This window comes from Oncorhynchus nerka, linkage group LG3, assembly GCF_034236695.1.
Source record: "Oncorhynchus nerka isolate Pitt River linkage group LG3, Oner_Uvic_2.0, whole genome shotgun sequence".
NCBI classification, from domain to species: domain Eukaryota; kingdom Metazoa; phylum Chordata; class Actinopteri; order Salmoniformes; family Salmonidae; genus Oncorhynchus; species Oncorhynchus nerka.
In genome coordinates, this window is record NC_088398.1 from 65833115 (window position 1) to 65856170 (window position 23056).

A 23056-nucleotide genomic window follows, 5' to 3' on the forward strand; every position below is an offset into this window, starting at 1 on the left:
TTTTCTACAGACAAAGGAATTCTCCAGTTGGAACATTATTGAAGATTTAAAAACATCCTAAAGATTGATTCTATACATCATTTGACATGTTTATACGAAGTGTAATATGACTTTTGCCCACGCGTCGTGAGTTTAGATTGTGTACTGAACGCGCAAACCAAAAGGAGTTATTTGGACAAAAATGAAGGACTTTATGGAACAAAACAAACATTTATTGTGGAACTGGTATTCCTGGGAGTGGATTCTGATGAAGATCATCAAAGGTAAGTGAATATTTATAATGCTATTTCTGACTTCTGTTGACTCCAACATAGCAGGTATCTTTTTGGGTTGTATTGGTCTCTGAGCACTGTACTCAGATTAGTGCATGGTTTGCTTTTTCCATAAAGGAGAAGTATATCTCTAATTATATTACATTTTATGATGACTATTTCTGTAAATTGATGTGGCTCTGTGCAAATTCACTGGATGTTTTGGAGGCAAAGCCAAATGTAAACAGAGGTTTTTGGATATAAATATGAACTTGATCGAACAAAACATACATGTATTGTGTAACACGTTGTCCCGGGAGTGTCATCTGATGAAGAATATAAAAGGTTAGTGAATAATTCTCTCTCTATTTCTGCTTTTTGTGACTCCTCTCGTTGATTGGAAAATCGCTGTATGCTTTCTGTGACTAGTTGCTGACCTAACATAATGATATGTTCTGCTTTTGCCGAAAAGCTTTTTTGAAATCGGACACTGTAGCTGGATTAATAAGAATTTTATCTTTATGGTGTCTAATACTTGTATATTTGAGAAATTTGAATTATGAGATTTCTTTTGAGTGAATTTGGCGCCCTGCAATTTCATTGGTGTTGGCAAGGGGTTCCAAATCACACCCTGACCAAGCCAAATAGAGACATAAAAAGGCGGTCTAAGGTCAGGGCGTGACAGTACCCCCCCCCACTGGCTCACCGGTCGTTCCCCGGACTGGGCACCCTCGCTGCGGGTCATACAGGAGGTCTGGTCCTTAGAGGAGGCACAGGATGACCTGGGCTGTGGGGGAGCACTGGAGATCTGGTGCGTGGCCTTGGCACCACTCCTCCAGGCTGAATGCCCACTTTAGCCCGGCACCTCCCGAGCACAGGCTCCCTTTAATAAGGGAATGTTCTCTAAAGTTGTGGGAATGTTTGTTATTAGCTGGGTATGGAGTTAGCACCTTATCCACACATGGAGATATGCAAAGCCAGTCATGCTTGCTAGCTTAGGCATAGACCTCTTCTTGTGGATAAAAGACATGGACCACGCACAACAGGTAATATTTACGAAATAACGGTTTAATAACATCTGCTATCATTGATTACAGTTGTAGGTGCACTAAGGCTCAGACAGGACAGAAATATGTTGACCGTCCTGACAAGCCAACTTGAGTGTACACCATACAAAACTATAACAACTGAATGTTACACAATTACATCCTTATAGCCTCTGGGTGTCACGATCGTCGTAAGAAGCAGACCAAAATGCAGCGTGGAAATGTGTTCATGATGATATTTTAATTAAAGAAACCACTGAACACTGAATACAAAACAATAAACCTGAACCTATAGGGGAGGGTCTGGGTGGGCATCTGTCCGCGGTGGCGGCTCTGGCGCTGGACGTGGACCCCACTCCACCATAGTCTTAGTCCGCTTCTATGGCCTCCTAGGAACGGCCACCCTCGCCGCCAACCTAGGACTGGCAACCCTACTAAAGGGCCCCACTGGACTGAGGGGCAGCTCCGGACTGAGGGGCTGTGCTAGCGAACCGGGGACACCATGCATAAGGCTGGTGCCATGTACGCCGGCCCAAGGAGACGCACTGGAGACCAGATGCGTAGAGCCGGCTTCATGGCACCTGGCTCGATGCCCACTCTAGCCCGGCCGATACGAGGAGCTGGAATGTACCACACCGGGCTATGCACCCGCACCGGTGACACCGTACGCTCCACAGCATAACACGGTGCCTGCCCGGTCTCTCTCGCTCTCCGGTAAGCACAGGAAGTTGGCGCAGGTCTCCTACCTGGCTTCGCCACACTCCCTGTGTGCCCCCCCCCCCCCCCCAAGCTTCCTACCGCGCTGCCGTGCTGACTCCATTCGCCGGTATCCCTCCTCACACTGCTCCAGAGAATCCCAGGCGGGCTCCGGCACTCTCCCTGGGTCGACCGTCCACCTGTCTGTCTATCTCTTCCCAAGTAGTGACACAGTCCAGATCTCGCTCCCATGTCCAGAAATCCTGACATCGCTGCTGCTGCTGCTGCCCATTACCACACCGCTTGGTCCTTTTGTGGTGGGTGATGTGTTCATGATGATATTTTAATTAAAGAAAGCACTGAATACAAAACAATAAACGAAAAACGACCGTGAAGCTATAAGAACTGTGCTGACACAAGCAACTAACATAGACAATCACCCACAACCCACAATGACAAAACAGGCTACCTAAATATGGTTCCCAATCAGAGACAATGACTAACACCTGCCTCTGATTGAGAACCATATCAGGCCAAACACACAAACAGACAAACTAGACATACAACATAGAATGCCCACTCAGATCACACCCTGACCAAACAAAACATAGAAACATACAAAGCAAACTATGGTCAGGGCGTGACACTGGGCTAACAGAAAACATAAACTATAGTAACTCTTGTTGCAATATCTCATTTTCATAGTGATGGCACGCTTGGTTTTAGAGCTACTGAAAATTGAGAAACTAATCAACCCCCCTCCACAAATTCCTAAAAAGCTATGGATTGGTCTCCTTCGTCCCCTGATTCAGAATATACAATTTTCAAAGTAATGGCATTCTTGGTTCAATAGCTATTGATAAGAGAAAAACGAATATCCAACATGCAACTAATTTTACCTAGGCCTTAAACTGCTATCCAGAAACCTGCTAGTTATTAACATCTTAAATAAAGTAAAAGCAAATACAATGAACCATAAATGTTGTGTTAATATTCTAAAACGTTTAATAAGAAAACAAAGTTGAATCTTGTAAAGTGTAAAGCGTCAAATGTGGTGTTCTGCTGATTTTCTTGTTGTTTATTAACAAAACCGACTTGTGCAAAACTATGGGCCAAAACAGACGGGTTGGCTTAGATTGTTGACCACATGTAAACTATATTTAGTCTCCAATGTTTACAGAAAAGTTTAGACTTTAGTTGACACCCAGCGTCATAGCACGTTATGACAGTCATAACTATGTTATTATATGTCATAACAGCTGACATACCTTGTCATAACCTGTATTAATATGGTCATAATACTGTCATGACACATATTTAGACCTGTTGTGACATATATTGTATTTCTTTTAGCTGGTTATGACAACTACATAAGAATGTCAAAACCCACAAATGCTATCACACAAGGCAAAACCTTCCATTACAGTACACCATAGCCTACTTGTCAACAGTATGTTTGTTATATAACATTTTCTGAAATTGACTATATTAAATTATCATTGTAATTGCGCACAAATTGATGTCAGACATGCACCTACAGTACCCCAATACTCTGTGGCTGATGACTGGGATGAATGCAGGAGCAGGACAATACACACTCTTTTTGACTGATGACTGAAATAAGGTATTACTGAAAACAATATAAACACAACCTGCAACAATGTCAACGATTTTACTGGGTTACAATTCATATAAGAAAATCAATCAATTTAAATAAATTAATGATGCCCTAATCTATGGATTTCACATGACTTGGCAGGGGCGCAGTCATGGGTGGGCCTGTGAGGGCAATCACCCACTGGCAAGCCAGGCCTAGGCAAACAGAATGAGTTTTCCCCCTCAAAATGGCTTTATTTCAGATGGAAATACTCCTCAGTTTCATCAGCTGTCCGGATGGCTGGTCTTAGACGATCCTGCAGGTGAAGAAGTTGAATGTAGAGATCCTGGGCTGGCTTGGTTACACCTGGTTAGCGGGTTGAGAGGCCAGTTGGTCATACTGTCATATTCTTTAAAACGACTTTGGAGGTGGATTATGGTAGAGAAATTAACATTGCATTCCCTGGCAACAGCTCTGGTGGATATTCTTTCATTCAGCATGCCAATTGCACACTCCCTCAAAACTTGAGGCATCTGTGGCATTGTGTTGTGTGGCAAAACTGCACATTTTAGTGTGACCTTTTATTGTCCCCAGCACAAGGTACACCTGTATAATGATCATGCTGTTTAATCAGATTCTTGATATGCCACACCTGTCAGGTGGATGGATTATCATGACAAAGGAGAAATGCTCACTAACAGGGATGTAAACAAATTTGTGCAGAATATGTTTAGACAAATATGCTTTTTGTGTATATGGAACATTTGAGGGATCTTTTATTTCAGCTCATGAAACATGGGACCAACATTTTACATGTTGCGTTTATATTTTTGTTCAGTACATGATAGGCCTATCTGGCTTATATGATTCTGATGTTCATAATGCTTCTTGACAGTGTCATAAAGTCTATTTTCTTAGTCCAAGTAAAGTGACACAGGATGGTCATAATGCTTCATGACAGCGTCTTGAAGTGTATTTTTTGCAAATGATTTAAAATATGATAAAAAAAACATGAATGTAAATCATTATTTACAATAACAACAAAGGACAAGAATAACCTTTAAAACGAACGGAAACTTCTTGGCAGGGAAAAAATACATTTGAATAAATGTGGGTTTTGACACTCTTATGTAAATCTCTTAACCAACCAGCCATAAAATAATGCAATATGTGTCACAACAGGTGTACAAATATGGGTCATGACAGTGTTATGACCATATAATGACAGAATATGACACGTTATGTCAGTCGTTATGACATATTATGATATGGTTATGAGGGTGTCATAATGTGGTATGCCGCTGGGGGTCAAGTAAAGTGTTACCATTGGAAACATAAATACATTTGCACATTGAGCACTTGTTGTCTCTAAAATACGCTGTTACAGTTGTTGTTTAGCTAGCTAGCACATTTTTGCCATATTAGCTAGATGTGACATCAGTCAAAACACTTCAAAACAAGATATGGCATTGTCATGGAAATTCTACACAGGGACACTTGAAGTCAATCTTAAATGAAGCATTGTTTATTTACAGCACGCTGAAGACGTCTCAGTCAAACTTAGATGCATAAAGTGTCGGTCTGAAGTGAGCTTCACGGGCCAGTCCCGTTAGTTCTCTTATATACTGCTCACACAGACAAGTTATATTTGCATGATTTAGCTTATTTATTATTCATCATTAATTCATCAATAACGTTTGGTTCATGCATGTGACTGACCAATACCTTAAAGAGGCTTCCTCTCTCCAAGCTGAGACCTTGAAACTAAGATATCCCTTTAGTTCTCAAAACACGGTTCTGGGTGTACTGCCAAATTGCATACTGATAGTGAGGATTCCTCCTCTGCATGTTCAATCAGTCACTTGCATGAGCACAGAAATTGGTTATTAGAAAAGCATAAACAGAAAATGTTCCATCACAGTATCACTAACTAGACACAACAAGCTGAAATGAACCACCTAAGATTCCCACATAGCAGCTTCTTGTCAATGTTGCTAGTTATCTGGTCATCCAGAATCACAACTACACATGGACTTCTTCCTCATTGAACGATGCGCTTTGTTGTCGTGACCTTGTCAGCTAACCCGTCTATGATACTTGACTCTTTTTTGGCATGTTAAGTAACTGCTGTGTGATTACTACGGTCCATAAATTGAGTTGAGTCTTTCAAAGTATTGACTCCGCTGGTGTTGTTCTCTTCTGGCAGTGTGACCATCAGACTGGGCATTGCTCTCCTGTAGGGGAGAGAAGAGAGGAGTGGAGAGAGAAGAGATCAATGAGGGCAGCAGGTAGCTTAGTGGTTAGAGCGTTGAGGTTGCTAGATCTAATCAACGAGCTGACAAGGTAAAAATCTGTCGTTCTGCCCCTGATCAAGGCAGTTAACCCACTGTTCCCAGGCCATCATTTTAAATAAGAATTTGTTCTTAACTGACTTGCCTAGTTAAATAAAAAAATAAAATATAAATAAAAATGAGAGAAGAGGTGAAAACAGGAGAGACATCAGGGAGCAAAAAAAGATGTGAGACAAAAGGAGAGTGGAGACAGTACTGATTAATAACCTCTCTGGGATATGTGGGACGGTAAGCGTCCCTCGCCAACAGCCAGTGAAAGTGCAGGGCGCCAAATTCAAAACAACAATCTCATAATGAAGATTCCTCAAGCATACAAGTATTTTACACCATTTTAAAGATACACTTGTTGTAAATCCAGCCACAGTGTCTGTCCTGTACGGTGCATTCAGAAAGTATTCAGTCCCTTTGACTTTTTCCACATTTTGTTACGTCGCAGCCTTCCTTATTCTAAAATTGATTCAATTCAATGTTTTTCTCATCAATCTACACACAATACCTCATAATGACAAAGCGAAAACAGCTTTTAGAAATTTTTGCAAATGTATTGGGGAAAAAATATTGAAATACCTAATTTACACAGGTTTTCTATGAGATTTGAAAGTAAGCTCAGGTGCATCCTGTTCCAATTGATCATTCTTAAGATGTTTCTACAACTTGATTGGAGTCCACCTGTGGTAAATTCAACTGATTGGACATGATTTGGAGAGGCACACACCTGTCTATATAAGGTCCCACAGTTGACAATGCATTTCAGAGCAAAAACCAAGCCTTGAAGTCGAAGGAATTGTCCTTGGAGCTCTGAGACGGGTTTGTGTCAAGGCACAGATCTGGGGAAGGGTACAAAAGCATTTCTGCAACATTGCAGGTCCCCAAGAACACATTGGCCTCCATCATTCTTGAATGGATGAAGTTTTGAACCACCAAGACTCTTCCTAGAGCTGGCTGCTCAGCCAAACTGAGAAATCGAGGGAGAAGGCCATTGGTCAGGGAGATGACCAAGAACCTGATGGTCACTCTGACAGAGCTCCAGAGTTCCTCTGTAGAGATGGGAGAACCTTCCAGAAGGACAACCATCTCTGCAGCACTCCACCAATAAGGCCTTCATGGTAGAGTGGCCAGGCGGAAGACACTCCTCAGTAAAAGGCACATGACTGCCCATTTGGAGTTTGCCAAAAGGCACCTAATGGACTCAGACCATGAGGAACAAGATTCTCTGGTACGATGAAACCAAGATTGAACTCTTTGACCTGAATGCCAAATGTCATCTCTATGGTGAAGCGTGGTGGTGGCAGCATCATCATGCTGTGGGGATTGTTTTTCAGCGGCAGGGACTGGGAGACTAGTGTCGGGATCGAAGGAAGGATGAACGGAGCAAAATCCTTGATGAAAACCTGCTCCAGAGCGCTCAGGACCTCAGAATGGGTCAAAGGTTTACCTTCCAACAGGACAATGACCCTAAGCACACAGTCAAGACAACGCAAGAGTGGCTTCTGGACAAGTATCTGAATGTCCATGAGTGGCCCAGCCAGAGCTCGGACTTGAACCCGATCGAACATCTCTGGAAAGATCTGAAAATAGCTGTGCAGTGGCACTCCCTATCCAACCTGTCAGAGCTTGAGAGGATCTGCAGAGAAGAATAGGAGAAACTCCCCAAAAACAGTTGTGACAAATTTGTAGGGTCATAACCAAGAAGATTCGAGGCCGTAACCACTTCCAAAAGTGCTTCAACAAAATACTGAGTAAAGCGTCTGAATACTTATGTAAATGTGATATTTTCCGCTTTTTTAATAAATTTGCAAAAATTTCTAAACAGCTATTTTTGCTTTGTCATTATGGGGTATTGTGTGTAGATTGATGAGGGGAAAAAATCACTTTATTCAATTTTAGAATAAGCTTGTTTTTAACAAAATGATAACAAAATGTGGTGAAGGTAAAAGGAAACCGCACACTGCTCTCGATAGTATCACTGATCTTTAATAAGCTTACGTGTCGGCCTCACGGCCTTCGTCAGAGCTTTTGTGATTAAAAACAAAATGTGCACCCTTATGTAGACCTAGCCCCACCCACATCCGTTCCATGCATTCATGTTCAAATTCAGAACATAACATACATAGGCATTTCATCATTAAATCCTTTTGGAAATAATGTCTGGAGGGTGAAAATCCAAAAACATTCTCTTTTACTCAGAGTATTATTAATATCACCTCCCCTGTCTGATATCTTAACTTTCTCTATGCCACAAAATCTAAAAGGTAGAAAGGTCATGTTTTAGGTCATTAAAATGTACTGCGACTGGATAATCCCTGTCGTTTCTCCTGATTGAACTTTTATGTTCACTAACTCTCTGTTTGAGAGAGCGGGTTGTTTTACCGGCATAGCAGAGCCCACATGGACATTTAATAAAGTAAATAACATGGTTTGTGGAACACGTAATAATGTCATTTATTCTGAACCGTTTTCCTGTGTTTGGGTGGCAGAAATATTCACACTTCATCATGTTGTTGCACTGTGCACATCCTCTGCATTTATAGCTGCCATTTGGAAGAGGGCGTAAAAGAGCCTGGCTGATTTTATTTTGTTGTTGGCAGTTGGCATGAACCAATTTATCTCGTAAATTGCGAGCTCTCCTATACACAGTAAGTGGTGGACTTTTAAATTCAGCCGGCAAAGCCAGTGTTTCTTGACCACATCTCCCACGTTTTTACCTTTAGCGGGTCTTTTTTGTAGCAGTTCATCTCGTCTTTTTCCCAATTGCAAATTTAGAGCTTCTGCCACACATTGTGGTGAATAGCCTCTCCTTAGAAACCTAATGTGCATCTTCGCTGCTCTTTCTAGATAATCCTCTGTGGAGTGGCATATAAGGCGCAGTCTGAAAAACGGGCTTCTTGGAAGTCCTCTCTTTAATGGCTCCGGATGGAAGCTGTCCTCCTGTATTAGAGTATTTCTCTCCGTTGCTTTTCTATACAGAGTTGTAAACAGGGTTCCATTTGATTGCTCAATCCACATATCAAGGTAATGAACACGTTGTGTGTCACATTCAATAGTGAATTTGAGATTGGGGTCAATGCCATTGAGTAGTGCCATAAAATCTGACAGCTCTTTTTCCGTTCCTTCCCTTATGCAAAAAATGTCGTCAATATATCGATACCACTTCAGGACATTATTCAAAAATGGATTTTCGTTTGAATTATCAACAAAACGTTCTTCAAAAAGACCCACATAGTGGTTAGCATAGCTCAGAGCGAATGTGGAGCCCATCGATGTTCCATTCGTTTGTAGGTAGTATTCATCATCAAAGCTAAAATAGTTATACGTCAAAACATATTCAGCCAGCTCTAGAATAAAGTTTGTTGGTGGATATCCGTTAGTATCTCTGTCTCCCAAATAGTGAGCTAGGGCTGCCAGCCCCCCCACATCTAATGTGACAAAAATACAGTCCTCTGTTAATTAAACCAGTTATTGGTGAGATCTTGTTAATGAAGTCTATAGAGTGTTTTACATATGATGGCAGTGCTTGCGCATGAGTTTTAATAAAATAGTCTGCAAAGTTCGGCAATGGCTCTAGCATTGAGCCTATTCCTGCAACCACTGGTCTGCCTGGATAATAGCCTTGTTGTCTTTTTAGGTTTGTGTAATTTTGACAAAATGTACAGGCATGGACGTATGGCACATTTGCAGCAAGGATATTCATATTCAGGTTTTGAGATAAGGTTATTTAATAGGGCTCCCGATTAGAGCATATATCCCTTTGGAACACCTGTGTGGGATCAACACTCAGTTTTTATAGAAAAGTTCATTACTGAGTTGCCTCTGCATTTCTTCTTTATATTTTTCATAGTCTAAAACAACCACAGCACACCGCTTTGTCTGCAGGTTTAATAACCAAAGATGAATCTTTCATTAATTCATTAAGTGCCTGTTCTTCTGTTCTAGTGAGGTTCTTCTGAATGTGGTTTGTTTGTCTCGTATATACTGACATGGCTTCTTGTTCGACTAACCTACTATAGGTATCAATCGAGGAGTTGTTAACCATAGGACAGAATATGCGTTTGGGCTGAAAATGGGTACCAGTTCTTTGATGTGTTTCTAGGCCCGAAACAGTGTTTTGCAAAAACACATGCTTAAATTTATCTTGCGAAAGAATTTAAACAGATCTACTTTCCTATCGAATTGTTTATTTGTACATGTAGGTACAAAAGAGAGGCCCTTAGATAAGACTGAAACTTGAGCGTCAGTAAGGTCTTTTTTGGAGAGGTTAATTACCGTGTCCTGCTGTAGCTCCATGTCCACGACCTGTGTTCCTGGTCTCCTCTTCGATCGATTGCCTCTCCTACATCGTTTATTTTCTTTCGTGTAGCATTGTGTTGCTTCCGGGCTAAAAGAAAACGACTGTGTGCCATGGTAGCTGGAGTCACTGTCTGTAGGGAATTCGCTCTCAGTGGATGCCTCTGTGTCCAAGTTTCCATGTCCTCCCGAAGCTGCGTTTCTGCGTCACCCGATCAGTGGTGCGTCCCTACGTTGGCCTCTCCGTGCTCCTGTCCTTGAGCCTTTCCATGCGTACACCTGGTTGAGCTGGTAGTCCTCTGTATCTCATTGATATTTCTTGATCTTTGTTGCTTGTAGAAAGTCTCTTTATTTCCCAATGGACTGGTTGATCGTGTCGTCTATGGCTGTAAAATTAGGGCCTAGAATCTCCTTCATTATAACCTCATGTTCGCTAATCTTAACTTCAACTCCTTTCACTTCCTTCGACACATGTTCAACGATTAATAACATTAAATCTAAAGAACATTTGTTGAGTATTTCACCCCATTGCTGAACGAAAGTTGTTGTTTTTCCCTATTGTAGGCTCCTTCTGTATTCTCAGTCCTCTTGGAAAGCTCTTGTTGCGCCACTACTCACGAAGAGTGGTGCCATGCAGGAACAAACTAGTTTCTTTCTCTCCGAGTCTCTGGAGTTGGATTTTAAGTTTGACAGTCGATTGCGGAACTGGATTGTCCATTCAGACACCCTTTGTGCCGTATTAATTTACCATCCTTACAAATCACTTAATCTAAATGTACATTACTGTATTGTCAGTGCTCGACTTGGGCCGGAGCTGACCAGAGTGCCATACAGGTACTTCTAATTTTGGGGGAATTGTGTACCAGCTTCTCTATTAACAAAGTAGCCTATTGCCGACCTAGATTCACACACTGAGGCAAAAAAGATTGATCAAAGCGGAATGAAGGCGGGATCTGCATTGAATTGCAATGGAGAGTGGGCATTCATTTCCTGATTCTGCTTTCTTCAAGTTTATTTGCTGATAGTCTGTGAATTTGTGTGTGACAGTAGGCTGAATGCGTATGATGCGCTGTGTAAAATTAGGTCAAATTAGGGTTTGTAAGGACATGAAAAGTCATTGAAATTAGTTTTTACATTTTTGCTAATTTAATTCATGGAGGCACACTTTTAAATATGATCAATGACTTAAAAATCGACATCAGCCATTATCGGAATGACCCTTCAGTACCTGTCTGTGTGGGTTGTGTGTGTGCCAGCTCGAATGGGCCGTTGCCCAAGGAGAAAGAGCACAACATCTTAGCAGCAGGTATAAAATAATGAAGAACAACATACTAACTATTTAGCCAATTCAAAACAATGTGTAGCAGTTATCTCCCCAGTTAACTAAAGCTAACTAAGCATTCATGTAATTGTCGCCTTTCCACTGGTACTATAGCCTAAATAAATCTGTACAGATGGAAAGCTGGTATTCCCCTCTATTAAACCGTAGCCAAGCAATTGCGACAACAAATATATTATATAAATATCTTAACTGACAAATAACTTGCTGTGCATAGATCTCCCCTGAAATATTCATATTTGAGCCTAAACAGTTAGACACCTTGCTTTGAAGTAGCGTACCTTCTCCATTTGATCCCTGATTCATTGAATGAGGGAATCATTTTATAAAGACAAGAGTATTTGGTTATAATGTTGCAATATTTTATATCAAGGGTGGCAACCCTCTTCCAGGACAGCTACTGGGTGTACAGGCCCTGGTCCAATCACATGGTAGCCTAAACATCAGATTGAACTTGGGTGTTTCAGGGCTGCATCAAAATCCAAGTCTGCACACCCCGGAGCTCTCCAGGTGGTGGGTTGACCACATGTTGACAATATGTGACTAACAGTGCAGTTCTACTTTGTGGGGGTTAAGTGCCTTGATCAAGGGCACAACGGCAGGAGATGGTAGGCCTACATGGGATCAGACACTGCAGCCTTCTTAAGCATCTTAAGGCTCGGGCGGAGTGTTCGGAAGTTCGGATGAATGACGTACCCAAAGTAAACTGCCTGTTACTCAGGCCCAGAAACTAGGATATACATATAGCATTGGATAGAAAACACTCTGAAGTTTCTAAAACTGTTAAAATAATGTATGTGAGTATTACAGAACTGATATTGCAGGCGAAAACAAGAGGAAAATCCATCCATCACATTTCAATGATAGCCTATTGGAAAACAAATAGATAGGACCCAGATTGCAGTTCCTATGGCTTCCACTAGATGTCAAGTTTTTAGAAAGGGTTTAAGGCTTGTTAATTTTTTTAAATGAGCAAGTAGTTGTAGATTTTCCAAGGTGTCTCTCATTATAAAACTAGTCTTGTTGCGCGCGTGAATGAGGTGCGCACTCTTCGTTATTTATCTTCCCTATTGAACATACTATTCTCCGTCTTCAATTTTATAGTTTATTTAGATATTAGAGTACTTGAGGAGTAATTAGAAACATCGTTTGACTTGTTTGGACGAACTTTACCGGTAACCTTTTGGATTTGTTTGTATACATGTTGAACGAGTGGATTAGTGAAATTGCTGGCGCCTACTAAACTGACCTTTTGGGATATAAAGAAGGACTTTATCGAACAAAACTTCCATTCATTGTGTAGCTGGGACCCTTGGTATTGCAAACAGATGAAGATCTTCAAAAGTAAGTGATTTATTTTATCGCTATTTGGGAATTTGTGATGCCTGGTCTGATTTGAAAAAGTATTTTGATGTGGGGCGCTGTCCCCAGATAATCACATGGTATGCTTTCACAGTAAAGCCTTTTTGAAATCTGACAACGCGGTTGGATTAACAAGAAGTTAAGCGTTTAAACGATATAAGAAACTTGTATTTTAATATTACGATTTTTGTATTTTGAATTTCATGCTCTGCAATTTCACCGGATGTTGTCAAAGTGGAACGCTATCGGTACACCGATCCCAAAGAGGGGTTACTTTTTCATGTAGGGTATAATAATGGTCATGAAAATGTGGTAGAAGTCATGAAAAATGTGTATGAACCCTTAACAGTGAATAATCAGAGATCTTTATTGCATAATGTAATTTGTGTATTTTGGTGAACAAAGTCTAATGGACCGACTTGGACAAAGACAGCTCTTGCACTTCTTTAATCCTAAATTAAGCATTGTGTATAGTAGGTTGGTTATCTAGGTTTGTACCTATTGTAACGGCATTCTTCCTCCTCTTCTGAGGAGGAGTAGCGAGAAGGATCGGAGGACCAATGCGCAGCGTGTTAAGTGTCCATAATGTGTATTTAAAGACATAAACTGAACACTACAAAACAATAAACGTGAAACGAACGAAACCGAAACAGTACCGTGTGGCAACAAACACTCACACGGAAACAAACACCCACAACTCAAAAGTGAAACCCAGGCTACCTAAGTATGATTCTCAATCAGAGACAACTAACGACACCTACCTCTGATTTAGATCCATGCTAGGCTGAACTCAAAACCCCAACATAGAAAAACACACATAGACTGCCCACCCCAACTCACGCCCTGACCATACTAAATAAAGACAAAACAAAGGAAATAAAGGTCAGAACGTGACACCTATAGACTTTCCATCACCATGAAGACATCAAGTGGTTTGTGATGACGTTATGTTATGATGTTATGATGTTATGTTGTGGCTCAGTTGGTAGAGCATGTCGCTTTCAATTCTACTGTTGTGGGCTTATTCCCACGGGGTACCAGTACGAAGACGTATGCACATGTATGCACTCGCTACTGTAAGTTTCTCTGGATAAGACCGTCTACTAAAATGGAAAAGGAATGAATAGATTGTTTCAGTTTTCACATAGAAACAGGTTGCCTTTGCAAAGTACTTCAAGAAACTGGAAAACATACAGTATATCAGAGCAAGTATTTCTATATTCCACAAGTATTATCAGGTTAACTTGACTCAAGTTACAAATTCTATTAAACACTCAAATACATTTAGTAAAAAAAATATCACAAAAGTAGTGCACTGGGTCTTTACTTGTCCTATTTTAGTGGACCAATAAACATCTTCAGAGTGGGCAAAAACAAAATATCTGCATCCCCTCCTCCCTCCCACCCCGTCGGTAAAAACATTGCATCACCCCCACCCCAAACTACGTCCTTTGGCTATGGGTACCAGGGGACCTTCAGGCGAGTCTTGTGAGGCCTGTGTGCGTAATAAAAACAACCGACATGTTCATGAGAGTCTCAACTTCCCACAGAGGGGTCATATTAGTGTATAGCCCAAACTGCTACAGACAGACAGAAGTTGGCAGATAGGCTGTTCAGACGAGACCCTGGACGCTTGTTGGGGTCATAGAACGCCATCGTTATAGGCATTTTACGGTAACAAATACTCTTATTGTAATCTTTCTTACCATGGTTTCCTCTTAACAATAATAGCACTTACAGTTGACCAGGGCAGCTCTAGCATGGCAGAAATGTGATAAACGGACTTGTTGGAAAGGTGGCATCCTATGATGGTGCCACGTTGAAAGTCACTGAGCTCTTCAGTAAGGCCGTTCAACTGCCAATATTTTTTTTGCACTCCCAGGGATCCCAGTTCCACAATAAATGATTGTTTTGTTCAATAAAGTCCATCATTTATGTCCAAATACCTCCTTTTTGTTCGTACGTTTAGTTCACAAATCAATATTCACAGGCCAGACGAAAAGTCAAAAATGTCCGTTATAGTTCGTAGAAACATGTCAAACGATGTATAGAATCAATCTTTAGGATGTTTTTAACATCAATCTTCAATAATGTTTCAACCGGAGAATTCCTTTGTCTTCAGAAACACAATGGAACGCAGCTACCCCTCACAGGAGCGCGCCTGAATGAGATCATGGCACTCTGGCAGACGTCTTAGTCAAAAAGCTCCCTTTCTCCCCCACTTTACAGTAGAAGCCTCAAACAAGGTTCTAAAGACTGTTGACATCTAGTGGAAGCCTTAGGAAGTGCAATCGAACCAAATTTCCACTGTGTCTTGGATAGGCAAAGAGTTGAAAAACTACAAACCTCAGATTTCCCACTTCCTGTTTTTTTTTCTCAGGTTTTTGCCTGCCATATGAGTTATGTTATACTCACAGACATCATTCAAACAGTTTTAGAAACTGCGGGGTGTTTTCCATGCAATACAACAATATGCATATATTAGCTTCTGAGCCTGAGTAGCAGGCAGTTTACTCTGGGCACCTTATTCATCCAAGCTACTCAATACTGCCACCCAGCCATAAGAAGTTTTAACCTGTCTCCTCCCCTTCATCTAAATTGAAGTGGATTTAATAAGGGATCATAGCTTTCACCTGGATTAATCTGGTCAGTTTATGTCATGGAAAGAGCAGGCGTTCCTAATGTTTTGTACACTCAGTGTATCTGTTTTTGGAATGTTCTTTCAGCTGTTCATAGGCTAAATCATCAGTATCAAAATTGGTTGACAGTTCAGAAGAGGGTGAGTAGCCTCTTCTGACTCCTCTAGCTCCACATGATGGTTCAGGCCAATCAGCAGGCTGTTAGCCAGCCTTGCTGCTTTGTGGAGTCCGCCACTAGCACAGTCACTGTAGTTAGCTCAGCTTTCCCCATTGAAACTGTGTCTGTCTGGGCCGGTCCTTGCCGTTCTGCCACCATAGGCAAGACCAAAAAATAACTGCACCAAAAAAAGACATCCAAAAGGCGTTGGTCCGTGCTCAATGAGGTGTAGCCTAAAACAGGCCATTTCTTTGGCTTTATTAGTCCTGATTTCTGTGACTAATCAATTTGCCTATTTAAACTCTCAATATCAGCTACCCAGCTTTCTGAGGAGTTATCGCGAACCTAGGAAATGTATAAGTATTTTCATTTTCATTATGATTAAAAATTGAAGGATACAAACTTGAAACCACTAATCATGACAACGGTGTGAAACTCCTGGACAGCAGTTGTGATTGTCCGTTCCATATTGTCCATTTTAGTTTGACATGTCCTGTTTTTAGGATATGTTGTTTGGTAACATGACAGCAAATGTTTTAGTTGACTGAGTGCCATTTAGAGAAACCTGAATTTGGCAAAAGTGTCGGTGTCATTACATTGTCATACATTTTATCTCCAGCCTGTAGGCTACAGAATTAATACATTTTATCTCCAGCCTGTAGGCTACAGAATTAATACATTTTATCTCCAGCCTGTAGGCTACAGAATTAATACATTTTATCTCCAGCCTGTAGGCTACAGAATTAATACATTTTATCTCCAGCCTGTAGGCTACAGAATTAATACATTTTATCTCCAGCCTGTAGGCTACAGAATTAATACATTTTATCTCCAGCCTGTAGGCTACAGAATTAATACATTTATAAAAGGTATTTTACCTTTATTTAACTAGGCAAGTCAGTTAAGAACAAATTCTAATTTACAATGACGGTGTGTTGTTAATGTGTTGCTAATGTGTTGTTGTTGGACGTGCGTCTTGATCAGTTTAGCTCAGAAAATGCAGCCCTGGTCAATCTGCCACCATAAGCGCCTGCCTAATCCTGCCTAATGAGCAGGCTGGCCGTGGTGTCTGTGCCTCGAACTTGGTCGGGCAAAACTAAACATGGTGGTGTTCACTTTCGCAATCTCACTGGAATAAAGACCTCCATTCCTGTCATTATTGAAAGACATTGCTAGTTCTAGGTCCCAAGAAACAAAGATATCTGCTGTTTCATCTGACAGTTAATGTTGATGATTGTACAGTAGTCTCAAATAATACTGTGAAGGACCTCGGCCTTACTCTGATCTCTCTTTTGGCGAACATATCAAGAAAATTTCAAGGGGAGCTTTTTCCATCTTCGTAACATAGCAAAAATCTGAAACTTGTTGTCCAAAAATGGTGCATAAAATCTAATGCTTTTGTCACTTCTAGATTAGACTACTGCAATGCTCTACTCTCTGGCTACCTGGATACATTACTAAATAAAGTTCAGTAAGTGCTAAATATGGCTGCTAGAATCTTGACTATAACCCCAAAATTGTATCATATTACTCCAGTGTTAGCCTCTCTACACTGGCTTCCTGTTAAGGCAAGGGCTGATGTCAAGGTTTTACTGCTAACTTACAAAGCATTACATGGACTTGCCTCTACCTATCTCTCCGATTTGGTCCTGCCGTACATACCTACACATTTGCTGTGGTCACAAGATGCAGGCCTCCTTATTGTCCTTAGAATTTGTAAACAAATCATTGTGGGCTGTACTCAGCCTTGTCTCAGGTTAGTAACTTGTTGGTCTGTTGATATCCCTCTAGTGGTGTGGGGGCTGTGCTTTGGCAAAGTGGGTGGGGTTACATCCTGACTGCTTCGCCCTGTTCGGGGGCATCGCCGTCTCAGCCTCCAGTAACTATGCTGCAGTAGTCTATGTGCCGGGGGGCTCTCGACCTCTCTCGACCTCTCTCTCTCTACCTCTCTCTCTCGACCTCTCTCTCTCGACCTCTCTCTCTCGACCTCTCTCTCTCTCTCTCTCTCTCTCTCTCTCTCTCTCTCTCGACCTCTCTCTCTCTCTCTCTCTCTCTCTCTCTCGACCTCTCTCGACCTCTCTCTCTCTCTCTCTCTACCTCTCTCTCTCTACCTCTCTCTCTCGACCTCTCTCTCTCTCTCTCTCCTCTCTCTCTCTCTCTCTCTCTCTCTCTCTCTCTCTCTCTCTCGACCTCTCTCTCTCTCTCTCTCTCTCTCGACCTCTCTCTCGACCTCTCTCTCTCTCTCTCTCTCTCTCTCTCTCTCTCTCTCTCTCTCTCTCTCTCTCTCTCTCTCTCTCTCTCTCTCTCTCTCTCTCTCTCTCTCTCTTCAAATTCAAATTCAAATTCAAGCTGCTTTATTGGCATGAAAAACATTGTGTCAATATTGCCAAAGCAACAATGTATACAATATACATTGTAACAAAATTATAAATGATAGCAAATAATAATATAAAATGGTAGTAAATAATAATACAAAATTAAATACAAAAATAATAACAATAAAATCTCTCTCTTGACCTCTCTCTCGACCTCTCTCTCTCGACCTCTCTCTCTCGACCTCTCTCTCTCTCTCTCGACCTCTCTCTCTCTCTCGACCTCTCTCTCTCGACCTCTCTCTCTCTCCTCTCTCTCTCTCTCTCCTCTCTCTCTCGACCTCTCTCTCTCTCGACCTCTCTCTCTCTCTACCTCTCTCTCTCTCTCGACCTCTCTCTCTCTCTCTCGACCTCTCTCTCTCTCTCTCCTCTCTCTCTCGACCTCTCTCTCTCGACCTCTCTCTCTCTCTCTCTCTCTCTCTCTCTCTCTCTCTCTCTCTCTCTCCTCTCTCTCTCGACCTCTCTCTCTCTCGACCTCTCTCTCTCGACCTCTCTCTCTCGACCTCTCTCTCTCTCTCTCTCGACCTCTCTCTCTCGACTCTCTCTCTCTCTCTCTCTCTCTCTCTCTCTCTCTCTCTCTCTCTCTCTCTCTCCTCTCTCTCTCTCCTCTCTCTCTCTCTCCTCTCTCTCTCTCTCTCTCTCTCGACCTCTCTCTCTCGACCTCTCTCTCTGACCTCTCTCTCGACCTCTCTCCTCTCTCTCTCGACCTCTCTCTCTCGACCTCTCTCTCTCTCTCTCTCTCTCGACCTCTCTCTCTCTACTCTCTCTCTCTCGACCTCTCTCTCTCGACCTCTCTCTCTCTCTCTCTCGACCTCTCTCGACCTCTCTCTCTCGACCTCTCTCTCGACCTCTCTCTCTCGACCTCTCTCTCGACCTCTCTCTCTCGACCTCTCTCTCTCTCCTCTCTCTCTCTCTCTCGACCTCTCTCTCTCGACCTCTCTCTCTCTCTCTCTCGACCTCTCTCTCTCTCTCTCTGACCTCTCTCTCGACCTCTCTCTCTCTCTCTCGACCTCTCTCTCTCTCTCGACCTCTCTCTCTCTCCTCTCTCTCTCTCGACCTCTCTCTCGACCTCTCTCTCTCGACCTCTCTCTCTCGACCTCTCTCGACCTCTCTCTCGACCTCTCTCTCTCTCTCTCTCTACCTCTCTCTCTCGACCTCTCTCTCTCTCTCTCTCTCCTCTCTCGAACTCTCTCTCTACCTCTCTCTCTCGACCTCTCTCTCTCGACCTCTCTCTCCTCTCTCGACTCTCTCTCTCTCTCTCCTCTCTCTCTCGACCTCCTCTCTCGACCTCTCTCTCTCTCTCTCGACCTCTCTCTCGACCTCTCTCTCTCGACCTCTCTCGACCTCTCTCTCTCGACCTCTCTCTCTCGACCTCTCTCTCTCTCGACCTCTCTCTCTCGACCTCTCTCCTCTCTCGACCTCTCTCTCTCTCCTCTCTCTACCTCTCTCGACCTCTCTCTCTCGACCTCTCTCTCTCGACCTCTCTCTCTCTCTCGACCTCTCTCTCTCGACCTCTCTCTCGACCTCTCTCTCGACCTCTCTCTCTCTCTCTCTCTCCTCTCTCTCTCTCTCTGACCTCTCGACCTCTCTCTCCTCTCTCTCGACCTCTCTCTCTCGACCTCTCTCTCTCGACCTCTCTCTCTCGACCTCTCTCTCTCGACCTCTCTCTCTCGACCTCTCTCTCTCGACCTCTCTCTCTCGACCTCTCTCTCTCGACTCTCTCTCGACCTCTCTCTCGACCTCTCTCTCTCCTCTCGACCTCTCTCTCTCGACCTCTCTCTCTCGACCTCTCTCTCTCGACCTCTCTCTCGACCTCTCTCTCTCGACCTCTCTCTCTCTCTCTCCTCTCTCTCGACCTCTCTCTCTCGACCTCTCTCTCGACCTCTCTCTCTCGACCTCTCTCTCGACCTCTCTCTCTCGACCTCTCTCTCTCGACCTCTCTCTCTCTCTCTCTACCTCTCTCTCTCAACCTCTCTCGACCTCCTCTCTCTCTAACCTCTCTCTCTCGACCTCTCTCTCTCTCTCTCGACCTCTCTCTCGACCTCTCTCTCTCTGACCTCTCTCTCTCGACCTCTCTCTCTCTCTCTCGACCTCTCTCTCTCGACCTCTCTCTCTCTCCTCTCTCTCTCGACCTCTCTCTCTCGACCTCTCTCGACCTCTCTCTCTCTCTCGACCTCTCTCTCTCTACCTCTCTCTCTCTCTCTCTCGACCTCTCTCGACCTCTCTCTCTCTCTCTCGACCTCTCTCTCTCTCTCTCTCTCTCTCGACTCTCTCTCGACCTCTCTCGACCTCTCTCGACCTCTCTCTCTACCTCTCTCTCTCTCTCGACCTCTCTCTCTCGACCTCTCTCTCTCGATCTCTCTCTCGACCTCTCTCTCTCTCGACCTCTCTCTCTCGACCTCTCCTCTCTCTCTCTCGACCTCTCTCTCTCGACTCTCTCTCTCTCTCTCTCCTCTCTCGACCTCTCTCTCTCTCTCTCTCTCTCTCTCGACCTCTCTCTCTCTCTCTCTCTCTCTCTCTCTCTCTCTCCTCTCTCTCTCTCTCTCTCTTCTTCAAATTCAAATTCAAGCTCTCTATTGGCATGAAAAACTCTCTCAATATTGCCAAAGCAACAATGTATACAATATACATTGTAACAAAATCTAAATGATAGCAAATAATAATATAAAATGAGTAAATAATAATACAAAATTAAATACAAAAATAATAACAATAAAATCTCTCTCTTGACCTCTCTCTCCTCTCTCTCCTCTCTCTCTCGACCTCTCTCTCTCTCCTCTCTCTCTCTCTCTCTCGACCTCTCTCTCTCTCTCGACTCTCTCTCTCGACCTCTCTCTCTCTCTCCTCTCTCTCTCTCGACCTCTCTCTCTCGACCTCTCTCTCGACCTCTCTCTCTCGACCTCTCTCGACCTCTCTCTCGACCTCTCTCTCTCGACCTCTCTCTCTCTCTGCCTCTCTCTCTCGACCTCTCTCTCTCTACCTCTCTCTCTCGACCTCTCTCTCTCTCTCTCTCGACCTCTCTCTCTCGACCTCTCTCTCTCTCCTCTCTCTCTCTCTAGACCTCTCTCTCTCTCTCTCTCTCTCTCTCTCTCGACCTCTCTCGACCTCTCTCTCTCTCGACCTCTCTCTCTCTCGACCTCTCTCCTCTCTCCTCTCTCTCTCGACCTCTCTCTCTCTCGACCTCTCTCGACCTCTCTCTCTCTCTCTCTCTCGACCTCTCTCTCTCTCTCCTCTCTCTCTCGACCTCTCTCTCTCGACCTCTCTCTCTCTCTCTCTCTCTCTCTCTCGACCTCTCTCTCTCTCTCTCTCTCTCTCTCTCTCTCTCTGTCAAATTCAAATTCAAGCTGCTCTCTTGGCATCTCTCTCTCTCTCAAAAAACATTCTCGACCTCTCTCTCGAAGCAACTCTCTATACTCTCTCGAACTCTCTCTAAATCTCTCTCGATAGCAAATCTCTCTCTCGACCTAATAATACTCTAAATACAAAAATAATAACAATAAAATCTCTCTCTTGACCTCTCTCTCGACCTCTCTCTCTCGACCTCTCTCTCTCGACCTCTCTCTCGACCTCTCTCGACCTCTCTCTCGACCTCTCTCTCTCTCTACCTCTCTCTCTCGACCTCTCTCTCTCGACCTCTCTCTCGACCTCTCTCTCTCGACCTCTCTCTCGACCTCTCTCTCTCTCTCGACCTCTCTCTCGACCTCTCTCGACCTCTCTCTCGACCTCTCTCTCTCTCTCGACCTCTCTCTCTCGACCTCTCTCTCTCGACCTCTCTCTCTCGACCTCTCTCTCTCGACCTCTCTCTCTCGACCTCTCTCTCTCTCTCTCCTCTCTCTCTCTCTCTCTCTCTCTCTCTCTCTCTCTCTCTCTCTCTCGACTCTCTCTCTCTCTCTCTCTCTCTCTCTCCTCTCTCTCTCTCGACCTCTCTCTCTCGACCTCTCTCTCTCGACCTCTCTCTCGACCTCTCTCTCTCGACCTCTCTCTCTCGACCTCTCTCTCTCTCTCTCGACCTCTCTCTCTCGACCTCTCTCTCTCTCTCTCTCGACCTCTCTCTCTCGACCTCTCTCTCTCTCTCTCTCTCTCTCTCTCGACTCTCTCTCTCTCTCTCTCTACCTCTCTCTCTCGACCTCTCTCTCTCTCTCTCTCTCTCTCGACCTCTCTCTCTCTCTCTCGACCTCTCTCTCTCGACCTCTCTCTCTCGACCTCTCTCTCTCGACCTCTCTCTCGACCTCTCTCTCTCGACCTCTCTCTCTCTCCTCTCTCGACCTCTCTCTCTCTCGACCTCTCTCTCTCTCTACCTCTCTCTCTCGACCTCTCTCTCTCGACCTCTCTCTCTCGACCTCTCTCGACCTCTCTCTCGACCTCTCTCTCTCGACCTCTCTCTCGACCTCTCTCTCCTCTCTCTCTCCTCTCTCTCTCGACCTCTCTCTCTCGACCTCTCTCTCTCGACCTCTCTCGACCTCTCTCTCTCGACCTCTCTCTCTCGACCTCTCTCTCCTCTCTCTCTCGACCTCTCTCGACCTCTCTCTCTCGACCTCTCTCTCTCGACCTCTCTCTCGACCTCTCTCGACCTCTCTCGACCTCTCTCTCTCTCTACCTCTCTCTCTCGACCTCTCTCTCCTCTCTGCTCTCTCTCGACCTCTCTCTCTCCTCTCTCTCTCGACCTCTCTCTCTCGACCTCTCTCTCTCGACCTCTCTCTCTCGACCTCTCTCGACCTCTCTCTCTCTCGACCTCTCTCTCTCGACCTCTCTCTCTCTCGACCTCTCTCTCTCTCTCGACCTCTCTCTCTCGACCTCTCTCTCTCGACCTCTCTCTCTCGACCTCTCTCTCTCGACCTCTCTCTCTCGACCTCTCTCTCTCGACCTCTCTCTCTCTCTCGACCTCTCTCTCTCGACCTCTCTCTCTCGACCTCTCTCTCGACCTCTCTCTCTCCTCTCTCGACCTCTCTCTCTCTCTCTCCT

The 23056-nt window shown here is 43.8% G+C and overlaps 2 protein-coding genes across 2 annotated transcripts in view; both read right to left on the reverse strand.

Moving 5' to 3' along the window:
* Positions 1-5093: 5093 nt before the first annotated feature.
* LOC115112584 (uncharacterized) overlaps positions 5094-23056 on the reverse strand; it is a 57801-nt gene continuing 39838 nt past the window's right edge. Inside the window, exon 5 of the mRNA XM_065014820.1 lies at positions 5094-5824. Within this exon, the coding sequence (XP_064870892.1) occupies positions 5729-5824 (96 nt within the window). The 3' untranslated portion in view covers positions 5094-5728. The remainder of the gene's footprint in view (positions 5825-23056) is intronic.
* LOC135563602 (uncharacterized) overlaps positions 7549-23056 on the reverse strand; it is a gene marked incomplete at its 5' end in the record, with an annotated part of 38616 nt that continues 23108 nt past the window's right edge. Inside the window, one exon of the mRNA XM_065006451.1 lies at positions 7549-7565. Within this exon, the coding sequence (XP_064862523.1) occupies positions 7549-7565 (17 nt within the window). The remainder of the gene's footprint in view (positions 7566-23056) is intronic.